Genomic DNA, 20,444 nt, shown 5'->3' with positions numbered 1-20,444 from the left:
TATGATAGCAAATTTTCTTACCAAAAGTAATAAAGTTGACAGCATGTGACGTACCAATGAGCAAACTATATGGTTAGTCACCATAGCTGCGTTATTTAATTTGCAGACGATATGATAAGTGGTTAGAGTCGTACTGATAAAATAACATGTTATGAAATATAAAGAATAACAAGAATAAAAAGAGAGAAAAGAGGCTCTTTATTTCTCTTTAGGATGATCATCAAGGATTGAGAATATATTGAACAAAACTCCTCTATTTATAGGAAAAATACTCTAGTTTTTCTCTCAAAGATAGATATTTCATATAATAGATATGAACAGATCTTGATAAATCTTATCTATATTTTTTGATACACATTCACTATAATGTAAATATATTTATAACAAATAGCTTATTTTTTTAATATTAATTTATAACTTTTTTCAATCAACCTTCAAAATTGTTTTAAGTAAAACCAAACTGACATTAAAACCAAAAAAAATAAGAGTGTTCGGCCATAATTAACCGATTAAACTGACTTACAAACAGTATTCTTTAGCTTATTACTGGACCAACGTGGTGTTGAACCATAAACAATGAACAAAGCAGAACTATCACAGAAACATATTTACAGACAATTGACATGGATTTAAACCTCAAAATACTGCTTCATATATTAATCAACTTTTAGAAAACCACAGCTAAAAGCTCGGAAGAAGCAATGTAGGTTTGGTGATGCAGAGGGGATTGAATGTACATGGGACAAGGACTAGATTCTGCATCTTTCAAGAATACGACCTAACCAAACCGAAATTACAAAAGGATCTTGACTTGAATAGACCACCAAAAAGGAACCTAGTTGGAGATTCTTGCGGAACTGGATTTAACCCTTCAATGTTGCCTTTCACTCTAAGTATCGTCTGTCCGATGGTCTGACGAACAGATTCTATGATCTTGGCATCAATACGATACCCTGATGAATCACGAACGTAGAACATATTTACAGCTTTGCCTGCTCTAGTTGTCACTTCTGCTCTGGTGACCGTAAGGCCATTCTCGCGGAAGATCCTAGTAACGTCTGACAGTAGTCCTACTCTGTCCGTGGTACTTAATTCTAGCTTCAATCCCTGGACAAACACAAGCCAAAAAAATGATATTCAATCAAAACAGAATTCAAAGACAAGACAAGAAAATGACATTATACAACTCCAATATTTTTGTCCAGGAGAGTAATACAAAACTTATCTGACATAACTGAGGAAATAAATTAAAATTGTAAGAAAAGACAATGGGGATAAGGCATCATCAGACAACTAACAGACGCATCGATTGCCAGAATCAAGCAACAGACAAAGCTAAGAGAGACGCCTTTAACCTAACAAATAAAATATACTTCAAGGGTTGTCTTTTGCCCCACATTGGATTACTAACTTCAAAATGTATCACCATTTTGAAGATAAAATAGAAAGAAAAGAACCTATTTTGCATCGTTCAAAATCGTGCTCACTAAGTCTCTTAATTCTCAATCAACGAATTAGGCTAAAATATAAGAATTTGATTGACACAGACAAGGTAAAAGATTTAAGTTGACACCAGTGAATTCAAGCACCAATTACAACTACCAGTTTCGCCTTGTTATACACGAAATAAGCTAGCTAGAGCTGAATATATGTCAAGTAGTGGACCTAAAAGGATTTCAGAAAGTAAATCACTAGTGCTAACCTCAGATACCCTTCTTTCTATTGCTGCTTCAAGACACTGAATCACTCGTTGCCGTTCTGCATCTGATTTCATCGGGGATCCATCAATATGTCTTATACAGTACTCCTAAATCAATGAGAACACAGTTTATATGTTAGTTCACAATTTTTCAGAAAAATAAACCATGGAAGATTGAGAAAAGAATAGGAACTGTAGTACATGGTGGGCTACTGGTCCTTCAGCATCAACATTGCCATGGAAAACCACATACTGCATATCTGTCAATGTACAAATTGTATCAAAGAGAAGCTTTGGTCTATCCTTACATCGGATTGTCACAACGGAGTAGTCCTTATCTTTCCAATTAATGACACTCACATTAGGCCTCTCTTTTTCGTTCAATTCTTCACCAGTAGTACGTTCGTAGTCTCGGTCTGCGAACATTAGCTGGTGAAGCCTTCTCTCAGTATGAGAGACCCCATCAGATACAATTGTCTTAGCATCCCTAAATTTATTGCTACATCTAAGTACATTGCACAAGAGTTGCTTCATCGTAGACAACTTTTCCGGATCATCAATTATACCTCCGTTTTCCTCATCGCTAACTTGCATTATAGCTGCTGCTCGGGTGTTATGTGTCCACACCTTAGCATTTATCACATTGCATTTAAGATTCGTTAGGACAGCGCTGACTTCAGACAATAGCCCTGGTCTATCACTTCCGATTAACTCAATTGAGGTGTAGTCGATTCCTGTAGTAACCCCAACTGATCTTCTCATGGATGACGCGAAAGAAGAATCTGGACCAAGAGACTGAAAATGAAAAGCACAAAAAGAATTCAGTTGTTTTCCACATCAATGCAAAAGAATAAGTGCCAAACTTTGCACACAGAATACAGCCAGCTCACCTTCATGATATAATCCAACATTGCTTCATCAGTAATCTTTTTCCCTTCTTGATTAGTTACATTGAAAACTGCCAAAAGAGTATCAACTTACAAATTACCCCTTAAAAGGTGTGGTAAATTCCTTTTCAAAGTGAAAGGAACAAATGCTAGATGTCACTTGGACTCTCCGAAAAGGTTAAAAGGGAAGCCGGTGTACTAAAAGCTCCCGCTATACGCATCAAGGGAAGAGCCAAACTACAAGGGTTTATTTTACACAGCCTTACCTTGCATTTCTGCAAAAGGCTGTGTCCATAGTTTGAACCCGTGATCTCCTTATCACATGGCAACAACTTTACTGAAAATGTTGTACCCCCAAAAATGCACTACTTTGGAAGGACCCATTGACACATTTTTGACAAGTCAAACATAGGATGGAATGAAAAAGGAAAGGCAAAGATGATTACCATCCATGAACCATCCACCATCTGAGGTAATATAAGCCTTGGTGATAACAAGATTAAGATCAGTTAGAACTTGTACCACCTCTAGAAGTATTCCATGTTTGTTAGCACTATCCACCTACATCGGGGTGAAAAAAAAATTCAGAAAATTAAGAACATCCCCTTTTTATTAGAAATGATAAAAAGAACCTACACTTAGACATACCTTTATAATAGTAGCACTTTTGCAAGACTCATTATCAATTACCACTCTGACAGAAAGACAGTGAAACATGGAGTAAATGCAATGTCTTAGTGATAATAATGCATTAAACTTAAAGTAATAATAGAAATAGTACCTTGGTGGATTCATTCTTCTAATAAATTTTTCATATTCATCAACCATGATGTTCTGAGAATAGCTAACTGTAGCTTTTGAGACAAAAGGGAGGAAAAAAAACCAGAGAGAATCAGCATTACCAATCAGAGAGAAGACATGGAAATCAAGAATGTAAAACAAGTATAAGAATAAAGATGACAATTTGAGGGGTGTGGAAATTAGTTGACCTATCATGTAAGACTAGAAAGAGTAAGAATAACCAGATACCAAAGAAGGCCAATTAAGAAGCCTAAAAGGTGCTTGTACACTGTACCTATATTTGGGAGGTGGGATTTGTTTGGTGGGGCTATATGTGTTTGTGTGTGTGTGTGGAAACCATAGCCATCAAAGCTTTTACAGCAACAGTCAATAAATGTTATAACAACAATATATTCCGTGTAATGCCATAAGTGGAGTCTAGGTAGATCTTATCTCTACGCGGTTACAGTCAGGAAGATTTTTTATTGAGGGGTTAAAAATATGAAAAGTTAGCACAAGAAGAAGCCGAAGAGAATTCAACATATATTCATGAAAAATAACGTTAACTATGTAGAAATAATATAATTTCCTGTCGAAAGGTATTCAAACGAATCCCTTGACCCTACTTGGTTCCGCCCTGATCCGCTCAAGAAAAAAACAGAACAAATCAATGGAGGAAAAGAAATGCCAGAAGTGAAGAAGCCACAAAAGTCAATAAATGTTAACAGCTCAAAAATACACAATGAGAGAGTGTTACAGCAAAAAGACCATCCAAAAAATCAGTGGTTGAACGCACCAAACGTTCAATAATGTAAAAAAGAAACATAGCCCACACAACAGACAACTGACAAATCTACCAAATCCCACAACCATAAAACTCAGCTTGAAAAAATTAAAAACCAAAAAATCATGACTAAAAATTCAACAAAAAGTTAATACAATATTAAACCACACATTAACAAACTCAAGGTGACAATTTCTATCACCCCACCCATGCCATCCAGCAAGGAAGAGGAGCAAAAATGGCAAGTACCCATTACAATTCTTGAAGATTCTGGAATTGGGTCACCAAGATTTTCTTGATTCTCTTAATATACACACAGAGAAAGACAATAGGCGTGTGGCCTTATGACAGGATCTCCCCCAACTATATGGTAACTGAATCTTGACCAGCCCCACTATATATAAAATACTAAAATAGTAGTACTGTAGTATTAAAATTTATATATTTACCAAAAAAATTGTTTATTTACCAAAAACAATTATGTATTATCAATTTTTTTTTTATACAAGCAGACCTTTCTCCTACTATTTTCCGTCTACGTGGGCGTTTTACCTTTATTTAAGGTTTTTAAAATTAGAATTGTGTTGGATTATATATTCTTAAAAAATATTAAAAGTTTAATTATATTTTTTCTAAATATTAATTTACATGATATATATAATTGAAGTTGTTCTAAAAGAGTAGAATCTCAAAATAGATACTTACATAATAAAAGTGTGAGAACTCTTATATAAATGTTGTTTGAACTTTTTGCAGACGAAATCATCTTTTTACTATTTTTTTCTAATATTTAAGAGTTAAGAGTTAATTAAATATATTTACGGTAAAAATTTTTCTTTATTAGAAGTCATCAGAATTAATTACAACTAATATTTTTCATTAGTTTAAGAATTCTAAATTAACTAAATTTGATTTTTAAGAAGATTTCAAAAATCTAGAAATAAATATAAAAGCGGTAGAATAAGAAAAATTTAAAAAGTATCAAGTTTTTAAAAGTTTTAAGTAAGTAATAAGAATGTAATCAATGATTTTGTAAAGATTTGACTTTAAAAATGTGGAAAGATTTTAAATATAGAAAAAAAGAAAAATAACCGTAACACAAATATGATTTAAATTGATTCATATCTCTTAGCCTCTGGCAGCAAGAAAGAAGTTCTGCATGACAAACGCAAAAGTAATGATATTGCTAGATGACAAACGCAAAAGTGATGATGTAAAATATATATATCTACTTACACTAAAATATATGTTTATGATTATATTATTATATTATAGTGTGAAGAATCTTTGAAAAGTGATTTAAACTTTCACACTTCATTAAAATCTCCGCAAATAAAATCATCTAATTTTAAATAATCAAACAGCGAGGCACGTGCGATTAAACTAGTATTATATCCATATGCGAGTTACTATACACTATTACAAATAATTTTTTTTATTTATTTGAAATTCTTAAAGTAGAATTTGCATTTGATTATAGTTTTTGCAAAAAATATTAATTATATGAATATAATTTTTCCTAAAAGATATGAAATATAATTTAAATGAAGTCATTTTTATAAAAATAAAATGTTTAAGACAAAAATTTTAAACTTTAAAAATATATAGAATAAAAGTGAAAAAAATAAAAATAAAAATAAAATATTGAATGTTTTTTAAATTTCAGATGAAACTTTAAGAAATATTGATTTATAAATAAAGTAAAAAAGAAGTACAAAAAAAAAATCATGATCAAACGAGTTATAATATTATGGTTAGAGCTGTTAAAATGGGCTTGGTCCGTGAGGTCGGCCTAACCTAACCCTTTAATTAAGTGGGGTTGGGCTAAGTTTTTTCAGCCCATTTAGAAACGAGCTTTATAAGCCCAGCCTCACTTGGTCCGTCGGCCTCAGAGGCCTAACCCGTCAGCCTTAGAGGCCAATCCATGGACTGGTACATTAAAATTAATTATTAAATATTTTTAAGTTGGTAATTTATTTATTACGAATTAGAATTTTGTTAGTCTTTTCTAAGTAGCTACATATTTTTATTCATTCGTTGGTTGATACTAATTTTTTGAAAGTTCTTAGTGTGTGTTTGAAATGGCTGGTAAGCTACTTTTAGTTGTGAACTTCAAAAAGTTGCTTTTACTCGTGATGATTTAGTAGTTTTTGCCTTTGCTTAATGCAATATTTTATTTTTAAATGTAGGATCTCTTCTGTTATGATCTTGCTGCGTTTATGTAGATACTTTGTCTATATCTATTTTTATTATCTTAACCATATTAGAATTTTTTTATGAAATTTGTCGCTAATCATCATTTCTTTGCTTATTACAGTAAATGCCATGAGCTAATTACAACTAAGGGATCGTTTGGTGTGAGGTATAAGGGATAAATAGTCCGAGATAAAATGAACTATTTTATCTCATATTTGGTGTGAGGTATTAGTTTGTATCAACATTATTTATCGCATCATTTACACAATAGTGATGAGATAAATTATCCATATACGTGGTAGAATAACTAATACCGAGATTAATTATTCTGAGATAACTCTTTCCTAACCTAAAGACTCTTAAAGGTATTAGTAAGATATCTATAACATGCTAAAACTAGTAGGAGACATATTAAAGCGAAACCATAAAAGTTGGTGATAGTCTAGTATTTTGCTTATCATATTTCGGGTTACTTTTATTTTTTTTGAAGGGTCAACCCGTCCTAACCCGCGGCTTGCTTAGGGCTGGGTTGGGCCGCTATTTTAAAGATCCTTTATTTAAAAGGGTTAGCCTGTTCTAACCCATTTAATTCTCTAGCCCGCTAGGATTGGGTTGGGTTGGACCAACTCATTTTAACAGCTCTAATTATGGTTGTCTTTCTTCCTCGCCCCTCAACCTGGTCCCCACACTCCATATGGGTACAAACTTACATGCATTTGGTGTATATATTAAATTAATATTTTTTATCATGATTAAGTGATTAAATTAAGTAGATTATTTTTTAATTAATTATAATTGAGTAACATGAACTCTAAATTCAAATACATATCATGCATATATTGGATTGATATAAACATCAAGTGCTTGTAATTTTTAACCCTCCATATTTTAGATGTTGTATATAAGCTGCAATCAAACCACTTTATAACTGCCTCTCATTATAAGAACATTTTATTATAATGTTTTGATTTTTTTAAATTAATTTTTCATATTATATTTTATTTCTATATAACAATATTTATCTATAACAACAATGACTCTTTGAAAAATTACCCTTATATAACAGTTATACTCAAATAATGAACTATTTTATAAAAAAATATATTATGTGTAAAATAAAATATTAAAATATTTATAATAATAATTATTAATGTCATGTACATAATAAATTTTATGTACGAATATCTAGTTTAAAGTAAGAAAATATATTTAAATGGTGTATATTGTTATTTCATAACTTCTCGAGGAAAGATCACTGATATTTGCCTTTTTGATACTCTTTCTAATTTTCTAAACTTTTATTTATTACAACTTAATAAAATCAAAACGTCAAATATTGATATGCATATGTAACAATACCTTTGTATAACAGTCAGAAATTTTCATACAAACATTACCATTATAAAGAGATTTAACTATACAAAAATAAAATAAAACTAGTTTGGTAGTAAGTGATTTATCCATGCACGTTTTTTACTTTAATCACAAGTCACGATAATGTTTAACTGTCTGTTGGTTTGATTTTTTGAAATCTTCTTAAAGATAAGTTTTACAATTATTTTTTCTTCAAAGTAAAATTTGACCAGGGAGCCTTGGAGCATTAATAAGGTGATTCTGTGTGGTATATAAGTTATGAGTTCTACCGTGAAACCAACCAATTAAATTATCTACAGTTTGTAACACACGTTTTGTATCGAGCTTCTCTTCCACATCCTGTTAATATAGATATTGTGTGCATCGATTGTCCTCTTTCTTTTTCTTTTTTTTTTCCTAATAATATTTCAACTTTTCTTTTAAAAATAACTTAATTTAATTTATAAATTATTTTTTTCAATTTAAAAAAACTATAAAGTTTATGGCCAAACGTTGTCGATTGTCTTAGTGGATATGGCGCCACCCGCTTATTTTAGCAGTTGGTTGGGGGAGTTCGGTGCGTTGGCGAATAAGGAAGGTGCTGGCTGGCAGTGATATTGTACTCTTTCACTGAATTTGCTTTATTTGATTGGACAAAAAAATATTAAGAAATAAATTTAACATATGTATAGAATAAAAGTACTTTTACACTGTGCTGCACTAAAATATTTCAATCACTGATAAAGCATCTTACTAAAATAAAAATTACTACAGAGTAAATAGTTAAAGTTTTTATGTAATATATTCTTGTGAAATAAGAAAAAGGGGCTTCAAGTATATATAAATAGAGACCAAAGAGTAAATCACCTAAGAGTGTGTTAAAATGGTAATACTTTTTTAATTTTTGGGAGAAAAAAATGTATTTTACGGACATTCATGATTTGATTAAAAATCGATCTAAATTGATAAAATTAATCAACATTTATTTAGAATTGATTTGGTTTTATATATTTAAAAAGTAGATAGTATTTAATTTGTTTTGATTTTATCAAACATGAAGAAAAAACAAAATCAAACTGATAATTTACATACATAGTTTTTATAATATATATATATATATATATATATATATATAATTTTAAATATTTTATATACTTTTTCATTAAAATTCTGTTATCTCTAACAGGCTAATCAAATTTACACCTTAAACCCATTCTTTAAATACAAGTCATGAATCAAAATTATTTATTTTGAGAAATAATAACGACCCAAATTGTCGTTGTGCTAAAATAGACAGTAGAAGCTTCGCTCAATTTTTTCTTAGACTATTTTTTTTTTCAAAATTCAAGGTTGGCCTAGTCTTGAACGTATTTTAAGAATGTGGTAGTCTAAGAAAATCTGGTAGTAATTTGAGGGTTGGGGAGTTTGTTTGATGTGATTTCGTGTTAAAAGACGAGTTTAGGAAGTCGTAGCAACTTTTGGCACGTGAAAGAGACTAATAGAACTACGGTTATAGAGATTACCGTGGATGGATTAATTTGTGATGTTGGAATTAGAGAAGTGTATTGTAAAATAGTCTGAACTGGGATAAGGTTCAGTTATTGCCTTGTAACTACTTCAATGAGAAAGTACTGCTACAACGTTAAAAGTATCACCACAATGGTGACTTCAATTATACTGAGGGCTGCTGTAATGGGAGATTCACCGCTGCAGCGATATCGACAGTACTGCTGTAACAGTAAATATGCCACTACAGCAGTAAAACATGCAATATTAGTTTTAAAAACTAAAAATGTTTTCTTTTTTTTTTTTCTCTGAAAAAGCATTCATGACTTTGATGGAGGCGATATTTAACAAATTTTGAAAGTTTTCATCTTTGGAGGTAAGATTTTTTTACGTTATAAACTTGAATTACTCCATTACATCCTTAGAAGTCACTAGTAATTTATTAATGGCGGAATTTGGGGTTTAGCCGTAGTTTATGAATTGAAGGGACTTCATAGAAATTTAATTAAAATCAGTTGATAATGATCCTAGGGTATTAGAAAATACTTGATTGAGTAGAATTACCATTGTTTATACTAAAATACGTAAATTTCATGAGGTTTAAAGGGTAGAAAATCCTAAATTGATGAACTAGGGCACATTCATAGTTTAAATCGATAATTGTAGGTTTATAATTATTGTGAAAGGTAAATTATTGAAATGGGTGTTGTATAATTATTGTTTATTAATCAAGAACAAATTAAAAACGAGAGGAAAAACAAGCTTGTGTCCTTAAAATGATTTGAGTAGAAAATCGAGGTAGGTTATGATTTATTTATAGCAGAAAGCCTTGCTTGACTCTGTGTTTATATGTAACTTAAGTGTTTGTAATTGCCTTCAGGCACTATTTGTTGTTATTGACTGTATTTGTATTTTCATTGATGCTGATGATGAATATTATGATGTTGTGGAGATGAGTTGATGCTATTGATGGTGAAATTGAGATCATCATGATGACGATGTTGAGAATAATACACAATAATGATGAGATGATAAATAATGAATATATCGAGATGAGAAGAGGTGATACATATATCTTGCATACATATATTCATCAGATGCATTTGAATGTACACTTATATATGTGGCAATGAACCTTATTGATGAATTTGACTAAGTGTAAAATGTAATTGTGAGCTTGTTGATGTAGTCCAAATTACACCTCCTAGAAAGTATAAAGCGATCGCTGAATCAAACATAGAACTCATCAAGGTTGGGATCGAACCCATAAGGAATAGAACGAAATCCAATTGCGTGTTTGTTTGTAGTTGGCAATTAATTATAAGGGGGAATTTTTGTAAAACAAAATAGTAACAACGACAATTATTGGTTTTTGAATTGTCATCAATATGAGGCGAGTACTAAGATTATGATTCCCATGATTTTATAAATCCACAGGTTGCTTATGCCAGCAAACTATCTTGATGCGTTGCATGCAAAATCTAAAATGATAGGTTCATCTAAAAATCTTTTGACTTTAATTAGACAAATTTCACTCATCTCCTTCCAGACTCAGAGTGCCGCATTACCAACCCTTGATCCGTGATTTCAGATTACTATCGTTATCATGACTCAAGTTATTACATGAGTGTTGATAGCTTTAAATCTCAATTGTTATTCCCTTTACCTAATATATACCTCCCTCCCAAACAAATTTAGAATACAAGCGAGTTCCTAATGTATGCATCAATTATAAAAACAATCATAATAAAGAAAATATTAATACATTCAAGCACATGGGTTTAGATTTGCCTTACACTTAATCTATTTTATTAATTCATCATGGTTTCCACGACCCTAGTTGTGGGGTTTAGCTACTCATAGTTGTAAAAACACAAGAAGAATTAATAGATGAAAGAATTGTCATGAGCTTACAACGAGAATTAAACTCCAAAATCTCAACCTTAGTTAAAGCCATAGAAACAATGTTCGTAAAATTCCAAGAATATGCCTTAGAACCTTACCGTATAATGTTATGAATATAAAAAGTGTGTAACCCCACACAAATAACCATATAGAGTATTAATATACAAAAAAAATCCTATCCTCAATAAAATAGGAGAATAGTGTCGGCTGCCTCGAACGAGAAAAAGTCACGATCGTGGTTAGAACTCATGATCGCCCTTTGACTTTCATAGTTTGTACTTATACTTGTCAACTTTCAGGTCTTTAATGGTATGGTGCTTAGTACAGATCCGTGGTATCAACCTACGATCGTGGAATGTTGTCGTATGATTGTTCATGTACTGAAATTCTTACAACTTTAGGACTGGAGACTATACCTGTAACACCCCGTATTCAAGTACGTGTATTGACGTATTCAAGTACGTGTATTGGTATTATTTATATGGAATTAATTTTTTTAATTTTATTTATACCAAAATTTGCCCGTCGATGGTTCCATGCGAAGGTTATTGAATAATCTTTCCAACGATATAAAGATTTCCAAAAACGGATAAGTTTCGAATATAATTGAGCACGTTCGAAACTATAAAACGGTGGCCGGGATATTTGGGAATAGTAAATGTGCAGGAAAATTTCCTGCACATAAACTACTGAGGCCAGCTGAATTTTTGGGTCAACTTTGAACGATCATAACTCCCTTAATATAATGAACTGGGAGATCTGCGACCTATGAAAAGAAAGATATTTGAGTCTTATTTCCAATGCAATTGGTTTCATCCAAATCCAGCATCTGAGTAAGGAGTTATACTCGTTTTACTTCAGGCTATCAAAATAGATTTTTAGGGTCAACTTCAAACGACCATAACTCCTTGTACAGGATGAACTGGGTGGCCTACTTTATATGAAATGAAAGCCCTTTGAATTATCCTTCCAACGATACCAATTTCACCCAAATCTGATATCGAAGCAAAGAGTTATGGTCGATCTAGTTTAGCTTATCAAAACAGTCCACCAAAGGACAGATTTGACATTATTTAAATTTTAAAGGCATTTTGGTCATTTCCTATTATATTATGGATGGGAATATGTGTATATATACATGTATATGAGTTCAAAAACTCATTTTCATCATCAATCATTGAGGAAGAACAAACCCTAGCCAAATTTGACCTTTAAATTACTTTTGATTCAACCGTAGAAATTCCAAAGTAATCCGATAACTGCGTTTGTCATCTCGAGAGCTTCGAATGACACCTATTATTTGTGTAAACAGGATTGTATAATCAAGAGGTGAATTCTAAGGTATGAATATTGTTTGCCTTTGTTCTTTTCCATATGTATATGTGTGATGGAGGATTATACGTATTAGTTGTTATTGAAAGGTGATGGAAATAGGGTTATGGACTATTTTGCATGGTTTGGTTTTATTGAATTGTGGAAGGTGAATATGGTAATTGAGTTATGGAAGGTGGATATGGTAATTGAGTTATGGAAGGTGGATATGGTGATATACTATTGAATTGATGATTATTTATGTCTATGGCTCAATTTGGTTTAATGGATTGGTTGGAAGGATAAATGAATCCAAATTTGATATTGGAGGATGTTGTATGAATATGCATGGCATGTGAATGTAATTGGAGTATAAGAGGGTTAAAGTGACACCCTTTATAGTGTAATTAAGGCTTACTACTTAACCACTAGTTTGGTGAATTCAAATAATTAAATTGTGATGTTTGGTTGCTAATACTAGATTGCTATATATGTTCACTGCAGATAAGTAATTCAAAAAGACGGGAAGTTCATTTGGGACTAGTATTGAAGGTTGACAGTCAGGTATGTAAAGCATACTCTAGACCATATCTTTGGCATGAAAGTGAACAATTGTTCTATTAAGAAAGTTTCCAAAGTTATTCAGTAACATGTGATCCATAATGGTTTTGTATGATGTCCTACGTTACCAATGAACTTGTTTCCACCCTACAAGATGTCAAGACATTCCAATACTTACTTGTTTTCCAAATCTTACATATTTATTGCACTAATGAATGTCAGAAGGTATCCGGTTACTCAAACAAGATCCATGTGCTATTAATGACTCCAAAATGTTTCATTGATATACCAATAAGTTCTTACTTCATTGTTATGGCATTGATGACTCCAAAACACTTTATTGATGTTCCAATGAGTTCTTACTTCATTGTTATTGCATTGATGGTCTATTTATATGTCTCTTATTGATGTATCATTGTTTCAAAGTATCAAAAATACGGTGGCGACCGAAATAACAATCTCAAAGATTAATTGAACTAAGTGATGGAAGTTCTCTCTTATCGGGTGGTATTCCAAGGGCATAATCCTATCATGGGTTGATCCCTACTTATGTGTTTATGGGTGGTATCCTAGGGGCACAAGCCTATCATGGGTCGATCCCAGTTGATATGTAATGGAGGCAGCCTAATGGTCACAGTACAGTACAATAATGATTACAAAGATAATAAGAACGAAGGTAAAGTGATTGAATAAATACAATGTACAGGTTGTCACAAGTTCTAGTAAGTGTGGTCCACTCCTATTACGATTTATTCACTTGTTTCTGATCTCTATTGAGCTCCTATATCATATGTGATTATCTACAGCTTTACATACTCAGTACATATTTTGTACTGACGTCCCCCATGGGGGACCTGCATTTTATGCTGCAGGCACAGGTACCTCAACTTAGATACCGCACTAGTAGGAGCCAGGATATCCAGCTGCTTTTGGTGAGCTCCAGTTTGCTTCGGGGCTTTCCGTGTCATATCCAGTCACTTTTGGTATTGTATAGAAGTTAGTTATATGGCAGGGTGTGTCCCGACCTTAGTTAAACTCTGTGTATTGTCTAGAGGCTTTGTAGACTTAATGTACAGTCAAGGTGGTGTTTTGTTAATAGATGTGATGGCTCCAACGGCCAAGTATTGTATATATATATATATGTGTGCTCGAGCTTATACAGGTAATTATTTCCTTTTATATGCGACATGATGCTGTCCGAATTTTGGGTTGTCATAGAGGTATGCATGGGAAGTATAAGGTTATGAGCTGGTTCTCTTGGGCCTCCTCGGTTATGGGTGCCAGTCCGCCCCAATAGTATTTGAGGTGTGACAATAGTGGTTTCAGAGAAGTTCGTCCTAGTGAGTCTACAAAGCCATGTTATGTAGAGTCTGGTTTATCGGTGTGTCGTGGACTGCATCTATAAATAGGAGGCTATGAACATTTAGGAATTATTTCTTTTTCTTCATGTCTTAGATCGTGCGATAGAGCCTATATTGTATATGAAGTCATAGTTGACCACTGAATCCGTTTGTTTCTCTTATTATAGTAATGATGCTGGTTACCAGAAGCAAGAATACTGGTAAACAAGTAGATGTGGCTGCCGGAGAGGGGACTAGTAAGTCACCCCCTATACCAGCTAATCAAAGTGAGGCTCCAGCTGAGCATGCATCAGAAACTTCTTCCACTCCAGAAGAAATAAGGGGGAGAAGAACTATATCCCCAGAGCCACCTATTAATGCTGCTGATCAAGATCTAAAAATGCAGTGCAACTATTGACTCGTATAGTTGTTGGGCAAGCTCAAGGGCAAGCCATTCCTATCGCGGGTCCTAGTGGTACAGATAGGGCGGCTATCCTTCAAACACAGGATTTTCTTAAGATGGATCCTCCCACTTTTACTGGATCAGATCTTAACGAGGACCCATAGGACTTTATTGATTAAATTCAAAGGGCCTTATATATTATGTATGTAACGGGTGGAGAGACAGTGGAGTTAGTGGCATATAGATTCAAAAGGGAGGCTATATATTGGTACAAGGACTGGAAATGATCTAGGGGTATTGATGAACCCCCAGTTACTTGGAAAGAGTTCAAAGAGGCATTTCTTGATCATTATCTTCTATTTGAGATTCGTCAGGCCCGTGCAGATCAGTTTTTAAATCTTCATCAGGGGAATATGAGTGTGAAGGAGTACAGTCTCCGATTTAATTTCTTGTCGAGATATGCTCCTAATGTTGTAGCTACTATGGATGACAGAGTTCATCAATATATGGATAGGCTGGATCCATATCTGGTTAGAGATTGTACTATTACCCTTTGAACAAAAATATAGACATAGGGAGGATCCAAGCTTTTGCACAAAAAATAAAAGATCAGAGGCAGAGGAGAAGAACACAGGAATTAGAAAGAGGATATTCTAAGAGGGCCAGATCTACAGGGCAGTTCATGGTATCCGAAGGAGGGTTCAGACGACAGTTTTCTGCTAGACCACCTAGGCCATTATCTTCTTATTCTGCAGCTAGTGCCCTACCACAGTTCCAAGGGTCTAGAGGAAATCAATTTGGGTACAGAAGTGAGAGTCAGAGTTTGCAGATAGTGGGGTACCAAGGGCAAGGGAATATGAGATAATCGACACCTCCTCGAGAGCCATGCAATAAATATGGAAGGTATTATTTGGGCACATGTCAGCTGGGGACCAATATTTGCTTTTAGTGCGGTATGTCGGGGCATATGATGAGAGAATTCCCACGAAAGGGCTTAGGGGGTATGGCATGACCTACGGGGTCATTTTTTGCATCATCATCATCGATGCCTTATTCAGGAAGGGGTACACAACCAATGGGTCATGTTAGAGGTGATAGAGGAGCCTTGAGTTCTAGCGGGGCTCAAAATCGTACGTATGCTCTAGCGGATCGACAGAATTTAGAGGCTTTCCCAGATGTGGTTACAGGTACGTTGTCTATCTTTTTGTTCGATGTATATACCTTAATTGATCCCGGTTCTACATTATATTATGTTACTCCATTGGTTGTTGGAGAGTTCAAAAGGATACCCAAACTGTTAGTTAAGCTATTTGAAGTGTCCACACCAGTTGGGGAATCTATTATAGCTAGAAGGGTTTACCGAAACTGCATAGTAACTATTTGTGGTCGTGATACGATAGATGATCTTGTAGAGTTAGAAATGGTAGATTTTGATGTTATAATGGGTATGAACTGGTTGGCATCTTGTTATGCCATAATTGATTGCTGCACGAAAAAGGTATATTTCTATTTTCCAAATGAATCAGTCCTTGAATGGAAAGGTGAAATTGGCACGCCAAGAGATAGATTTATTTCTTATTTTAAGGCCAGAAGAATGATTTCCAAGGGATACATATATCATTTAGTTAGAGTAAGGGATACAGAAGCGGAGCCACCAACTCTTCACGCTGTTCCGGTGGTAAATGAATTTTCTGATGTATTTCCTGAAGATCTTCCAGGTTTGCCTCCTGAATGAGAAGTAGAGTTTGGTATTGATGTAATACCAGGCACCCAACCAATCTCCATTCCTCCGTATAGAATGGCCCCAGCAGAATTATGAAAATTAAAAGAGCAATTGAAAGATTTGCTAGAGAAGGGATTCATAAGGCCTAGTATGTCCCCCTGGGGAGCACCAGTGTTATTTGTTCGTAAAAAGGATAGCTCTCTGAGGATGTGTATTGATTATCGGCAATTGAATAAGGTGACTATTAAGAATAAATATCCTCTCCCAAGAATTGATGATTTATTTGATCAGTTACAGGGTGCCAAGTGTTTTTCTAAGATTGATTTGAGGTCAGGTTACCACCAAGTGAGGGTCAAAGAGAAGGATATACCCAAGACAACTTTCCAAAAACGGTATGGTCATTATGAGTTTCTAGTTATGTCATTTGGGCTAACAAATGCACCCGTAACTTTTATGGATTTGATGAATAGGGTGTTTAAGCCATTCCTGGATGTATTTGTGATAGTTTTTATAGATGATATTCTAGTTTATTCTAGATCAGAAGAGGACTATGCCAATCACTTATGACAGGCATTGCAGACTCTTCGTGATTGTAAGCTTTATGCAAAGTTCTCTAAATGTGAGTTTTAGTTAAAGTTGGTGGCATTTTTGGGTCATATTATATCTAGTGAAGGGATAAAGGTTGATGCTCAAAAGATAGAAGCTGTGAAGAGCTGGCCAAGGCCCACAACGCCTATGGAGATTCATAGTTTTCTCGGGTTGGCCAGTTATTATAGAAGGTTTGTTGAAGGCTTTTCTTCCATTTCAGCACCCTTAACCAAGTTAACCCATAAAGCATCCAAATTCCAATGGAATGATGCCTGTGAGAAGAGTTTTCAAGATTTAAAGAACAAGTTGATTTCTACACCCGTGTTGGTACTTCCAGAAGGCACCGAAGGGTATACAGTGTATTGTGATACTTCCAGAATTCGTTTAGGATGTGTATTGATGCAGCATGGTAAGGTAATAGCATATGCTTCTAGACAATTGCGGCCACATGAGAAAAATTATCCTACACACGATCTTGAGTTGGCAGCAGTTATTTTTTGCTTTAAAGATATGGCGCCACTACTTATATGGGGTTCATGTTGATATATATACTAACCATAAGAGCTTGCAATATATTTTTAATCAGAAGGATCTAAATTTAAGGCAGCAGAGATGGCTTGAACTATTAAAGGACTACGATATTGATATCTTGTACCATCCAGGGAAAACAAATGTGGTAGATGATGTGTTAAGTCGTAAGGCTAAGATGGCACCTATAGAAAGTCAAGGGATGATTAAAGATCTTCACCAGTTAGCTAGTTTGGGAGTTCGCCTTCTTGAAATTACGGATAAAGAGCTTATCGTACATAATGCCGTGGAATCTTCATTAGTAGCTGAAGTGAAAGAGAAGCAATATACAGATCCTATTTTATTACAGCTTAAGGAGAACGTTTAGAGTGGTGCGACCAAGGCATTTGAGCTTATGCGAGAAGGAGTACTTCAGTGCCAAAACCGATTATATGTGCCGGATGTAGATGGGCTAAGAAAGAAGATTATGACAGAGGCACATTGTTCAAGGTATTCCATTCATCCAGGATCAACCAAAATGTATCAAGATTTGAAAGATATGTATTGGTGGAATGACATGAAGAAGAGCATTGCAGAATGCTTGATCGATGCCCTTTATGGGCCAAATGCTTGATCGATTGGCTAGAAAGGGGCGGTATTGCTTCTTGGATAGTTATTTTGGATACAACCAAATCTCCATTGCTCCTGAAGATCAGGATAAGATGACATTCATATGCCCATATGGCACCTTTGCATTTAAGAGGATGCCATTTGGGCTATGCAATGTGCCTGCCATTTTTCAACGGTGTATGATGTCTATCTTTTCAGACTTGGTGGAGGACACCATAGAGGTATTCATGGATGATTTCTCTGTGGTGGGTGATTCATTTGAGATGTGTTTGGCAAATCTGAATCTAGCCTTGCAAAGATGTGTTGAATTTAATTTGGTGCTTAACTGGGAAAAATGCCATTTAATGGTAAAGGAGGGCATCGTTCTCGGCCACAAAATTTTCGAAAAAGGGATAAAAGTTGATTGAGCAAAAGTGGAAGTTATTGAGAAACTACCACCTCCCATTTTAATGAAGGGAGTGCGTAGTTTTCTTGGACATGCTGGCTTTTATCGAAGATTTATAAAAGACTTCTCGAAGGTTAAAAATCCACTTTGCAAACTTTTGGAGAAAGAAGTGAAGTTTTACTTCGATGATAAGTGCTTGAAGGCATTTGAATTCCTTAAAAAGAAGCTGGTTGAGGCCCCTATTATTGTTGCACTTGACTGGTCAAAACTATTTGAGATCATGTGTGATGCCAGCGGTATTGCCCTTGGAGTTGTATTTGGACAAAAAAGGGATAAACTATTTCATCCGATATATTCCGCCAGCAAAGCACTGAATGGTACGCAAAAGAAGTACACCATTACTGAATAAGAACTTTTGGCCGTAGTGTATGTTTTTGAGAAGTTCAGAGCTTTTCTGCTTGGGATCAAAGTGGTGGTCCACACCAACCATGCTGCCTTGAAGTATCTGATGGCTAAGAAGAATGCAAAACCAAAGCTGATTAGATGGGTATTGCTGCTGCAATAATTTGAATTTGATGTCAAAAATAGGAAAGGTTGTGAAAACCAGGTTGCAGATCATCTGTCTAGAATGGAAGGTGAATAGGAAATTAGTGATGAAACAAAGATAAATGATGCATTCCTTGATGAGGAGATCCTGGCTACCGCTGTGGAAAAATTGCCTTGGTATGCGGATTATGCAAATTATGTTGTGAGTCAGATCATCCCAGAAAACTTTTCTGTCCATCAAAGGAAAAAATTCTTGCATAATATGACTCATTACTTCTGATATGAACCGTATCTTTTTCTATGATGTGCGAACAATATTATAAGGAGATGCATACCGGAAGTGGATGTATTGTGCATATTTGAAGCATGTCATGCTTCCCAAGTTGGGGGTCACTATGCAGGCAACCGAACGGCTAGGAAGGTGTTACAGAGTGGCTACTACTGTCTAATATCGTTCAAGGATGCCCATGAGTTTGTGATAAAATGTGACCAATGTTAGAGGTAGGGGTCAATCTCCAAAAGACACGAGATGCCCTTGACTAAGATGCTTGAAGTGGCATTGTTTGATGTTTTGGGAATTGATTTCATGGGTCCTTTTGTAAGCTCGTATGGGATGAAGTATATTTTAGTTGTAGTTGACTATGTCTCGAAGTGGGTTAAAGCTGTAGCATTGTCTAATAATGAAGGGAAGAGGGTTGTTGCATTTCTCAAGAAAAACTTCTTCTCTCTCACTTTGGAGTACCACGTACTATAATAAGCGGTGGAGAATCTCATTTTTGCAACAAACTGTTTTGAGCAGTTTTAGAAAAATATGAGGTGAAGTAGCACTGAGTGGATACTCCATACCACCCACAAACCAGTGGGCAAGTGGAGGTGTCAAATTGAGAGATTAAAGCCATCCTAGCCAAAACAGTGAATACTAGCTGAAAAGATTGGTCTCGAAAGCTCGATGATGCCCTGTGGGCATATCGAACTGCATTCAAGACACCCATTGGCATGTCACCATTTCAGCTGGTCCATGGAAAATCTTGCCGCCTACCAATAGATCTGGAGCACAAAGCCTTATGGGCACTCAAAAGCCTGAATTTGAATTGGAAAGAGGCAACAGAGCTAAAACTGGGGCAACTTAATGAGATGGATGAATTCATCTCACGGCATATGAACAAGCAGATCTATATAAAGAAAATATGAAAAAATACCACTATTGGAGAATAGAGAAATGAGACTTCCAAAAGGGTGACATGGTGCTTCTATTCAAATCCAGACTTAAACTGTTCCTAAGTAAGCTGAAATCTAAGTGGTCAGGCCCTTTTAAAGTTAGCCAAGTCTACTCATCTGGA

At 34.6% G+C, this 20,444-nt stretch overlaps 1 protein-coding gene across 6 annotated transcripts; it reads right to left on the bottom strand.

The window, feature by feature from the left end:
* Positions 1-628: 628 nt before the first annotated feature.
* Positions 629-4,522, bottom strand: LOC107876649 (ACT domain-containing protein ACR4). Of its 6 annotated transcripts, none has more exons than XM_016723525.2 (8): positions 4,400-4,522; positions 3,368-3,440; positions 3,235-3,280; positions 3,033-3,147; positions 2,590-2,657; positions 1,901-2,494; positions 1,703-1,807; positions 629-1,107 (listed from the first exon to the last, which is right to left on the bottom strand). In XM_016723525.2, exons 1-8 carry the CDS (start codon positions 4,401-4,403, stop codon positions 766-768), a joined length of 1,347 nt encoding a protein of 448 aa, XP_016579011.1. In that variant the 5' UTR covers positions 4,404-4,522; the 3' UTR covers positions 629-765. The 6 variants fall into 6 exon arrangements, with proteins under 6 accessions (XP_016579011.1, XP_047259683.1, XP_047259686.1 ...); XM_047403727.1 differs by having other exon boundaries at positions 3,368-3,434; positions 4,400-4,512; XM_047403730.1 differs by lacking the exon at positions 4,400-4,522 and having other exon boundaries at positions 1,901-1,959; positions 2,266-2,494; positions 3,368-4,379.
* Positions 4,523-20,444: the final 15,922 nt, after the last annotated feature.

This window comes from Capsicum annuum, unplaced genomic scaffold, assembly GCF_002878395.1.
Source record: "Capsicum annuum cultivar UCD-10X-F1 unplaced genomic scaffold, UCD10Xv1.1 ctg4748, whole genome shotgun sequence".
Taxonomy (NCBI): Eukaryota; Viridiplantae; Streptophyta; class Magnoliopsida; order Solanales; family Solanaceae; genus Capsicum; species Capsicum annuum.
This window is presented reverse-complemented; position numbering and strand designations above follow the sequence as displayed.

What these genes read in the sequence shown, in the direction of transcription:
- LOC107876649 (XM_047403726.1), bottom strand. Translation starts at nt 3,582, where the DNA reads ATGATAGGTCAACTAATTTCCACACCCCTCAAATTGTCATCTTTATTC. An exon ending in AGAAGAATGAATCCACCAAG is followed by an intron (nt 3,281 to 3,367) that starts GTACTATTTCTA and finishes TCTTTCTGTCAG; the next exon opens with AGTGGTAATTGATAATGAGT. An exon ending in TAGAAAGAAGGGTATCTGAG is followed by an intron (nt 1,108 to 1,702) that starts GTTAGCACTAGT and finishes GTGTTTGTCCAG; the next exon opens with GGATTGAAGCTAGAATTAAG.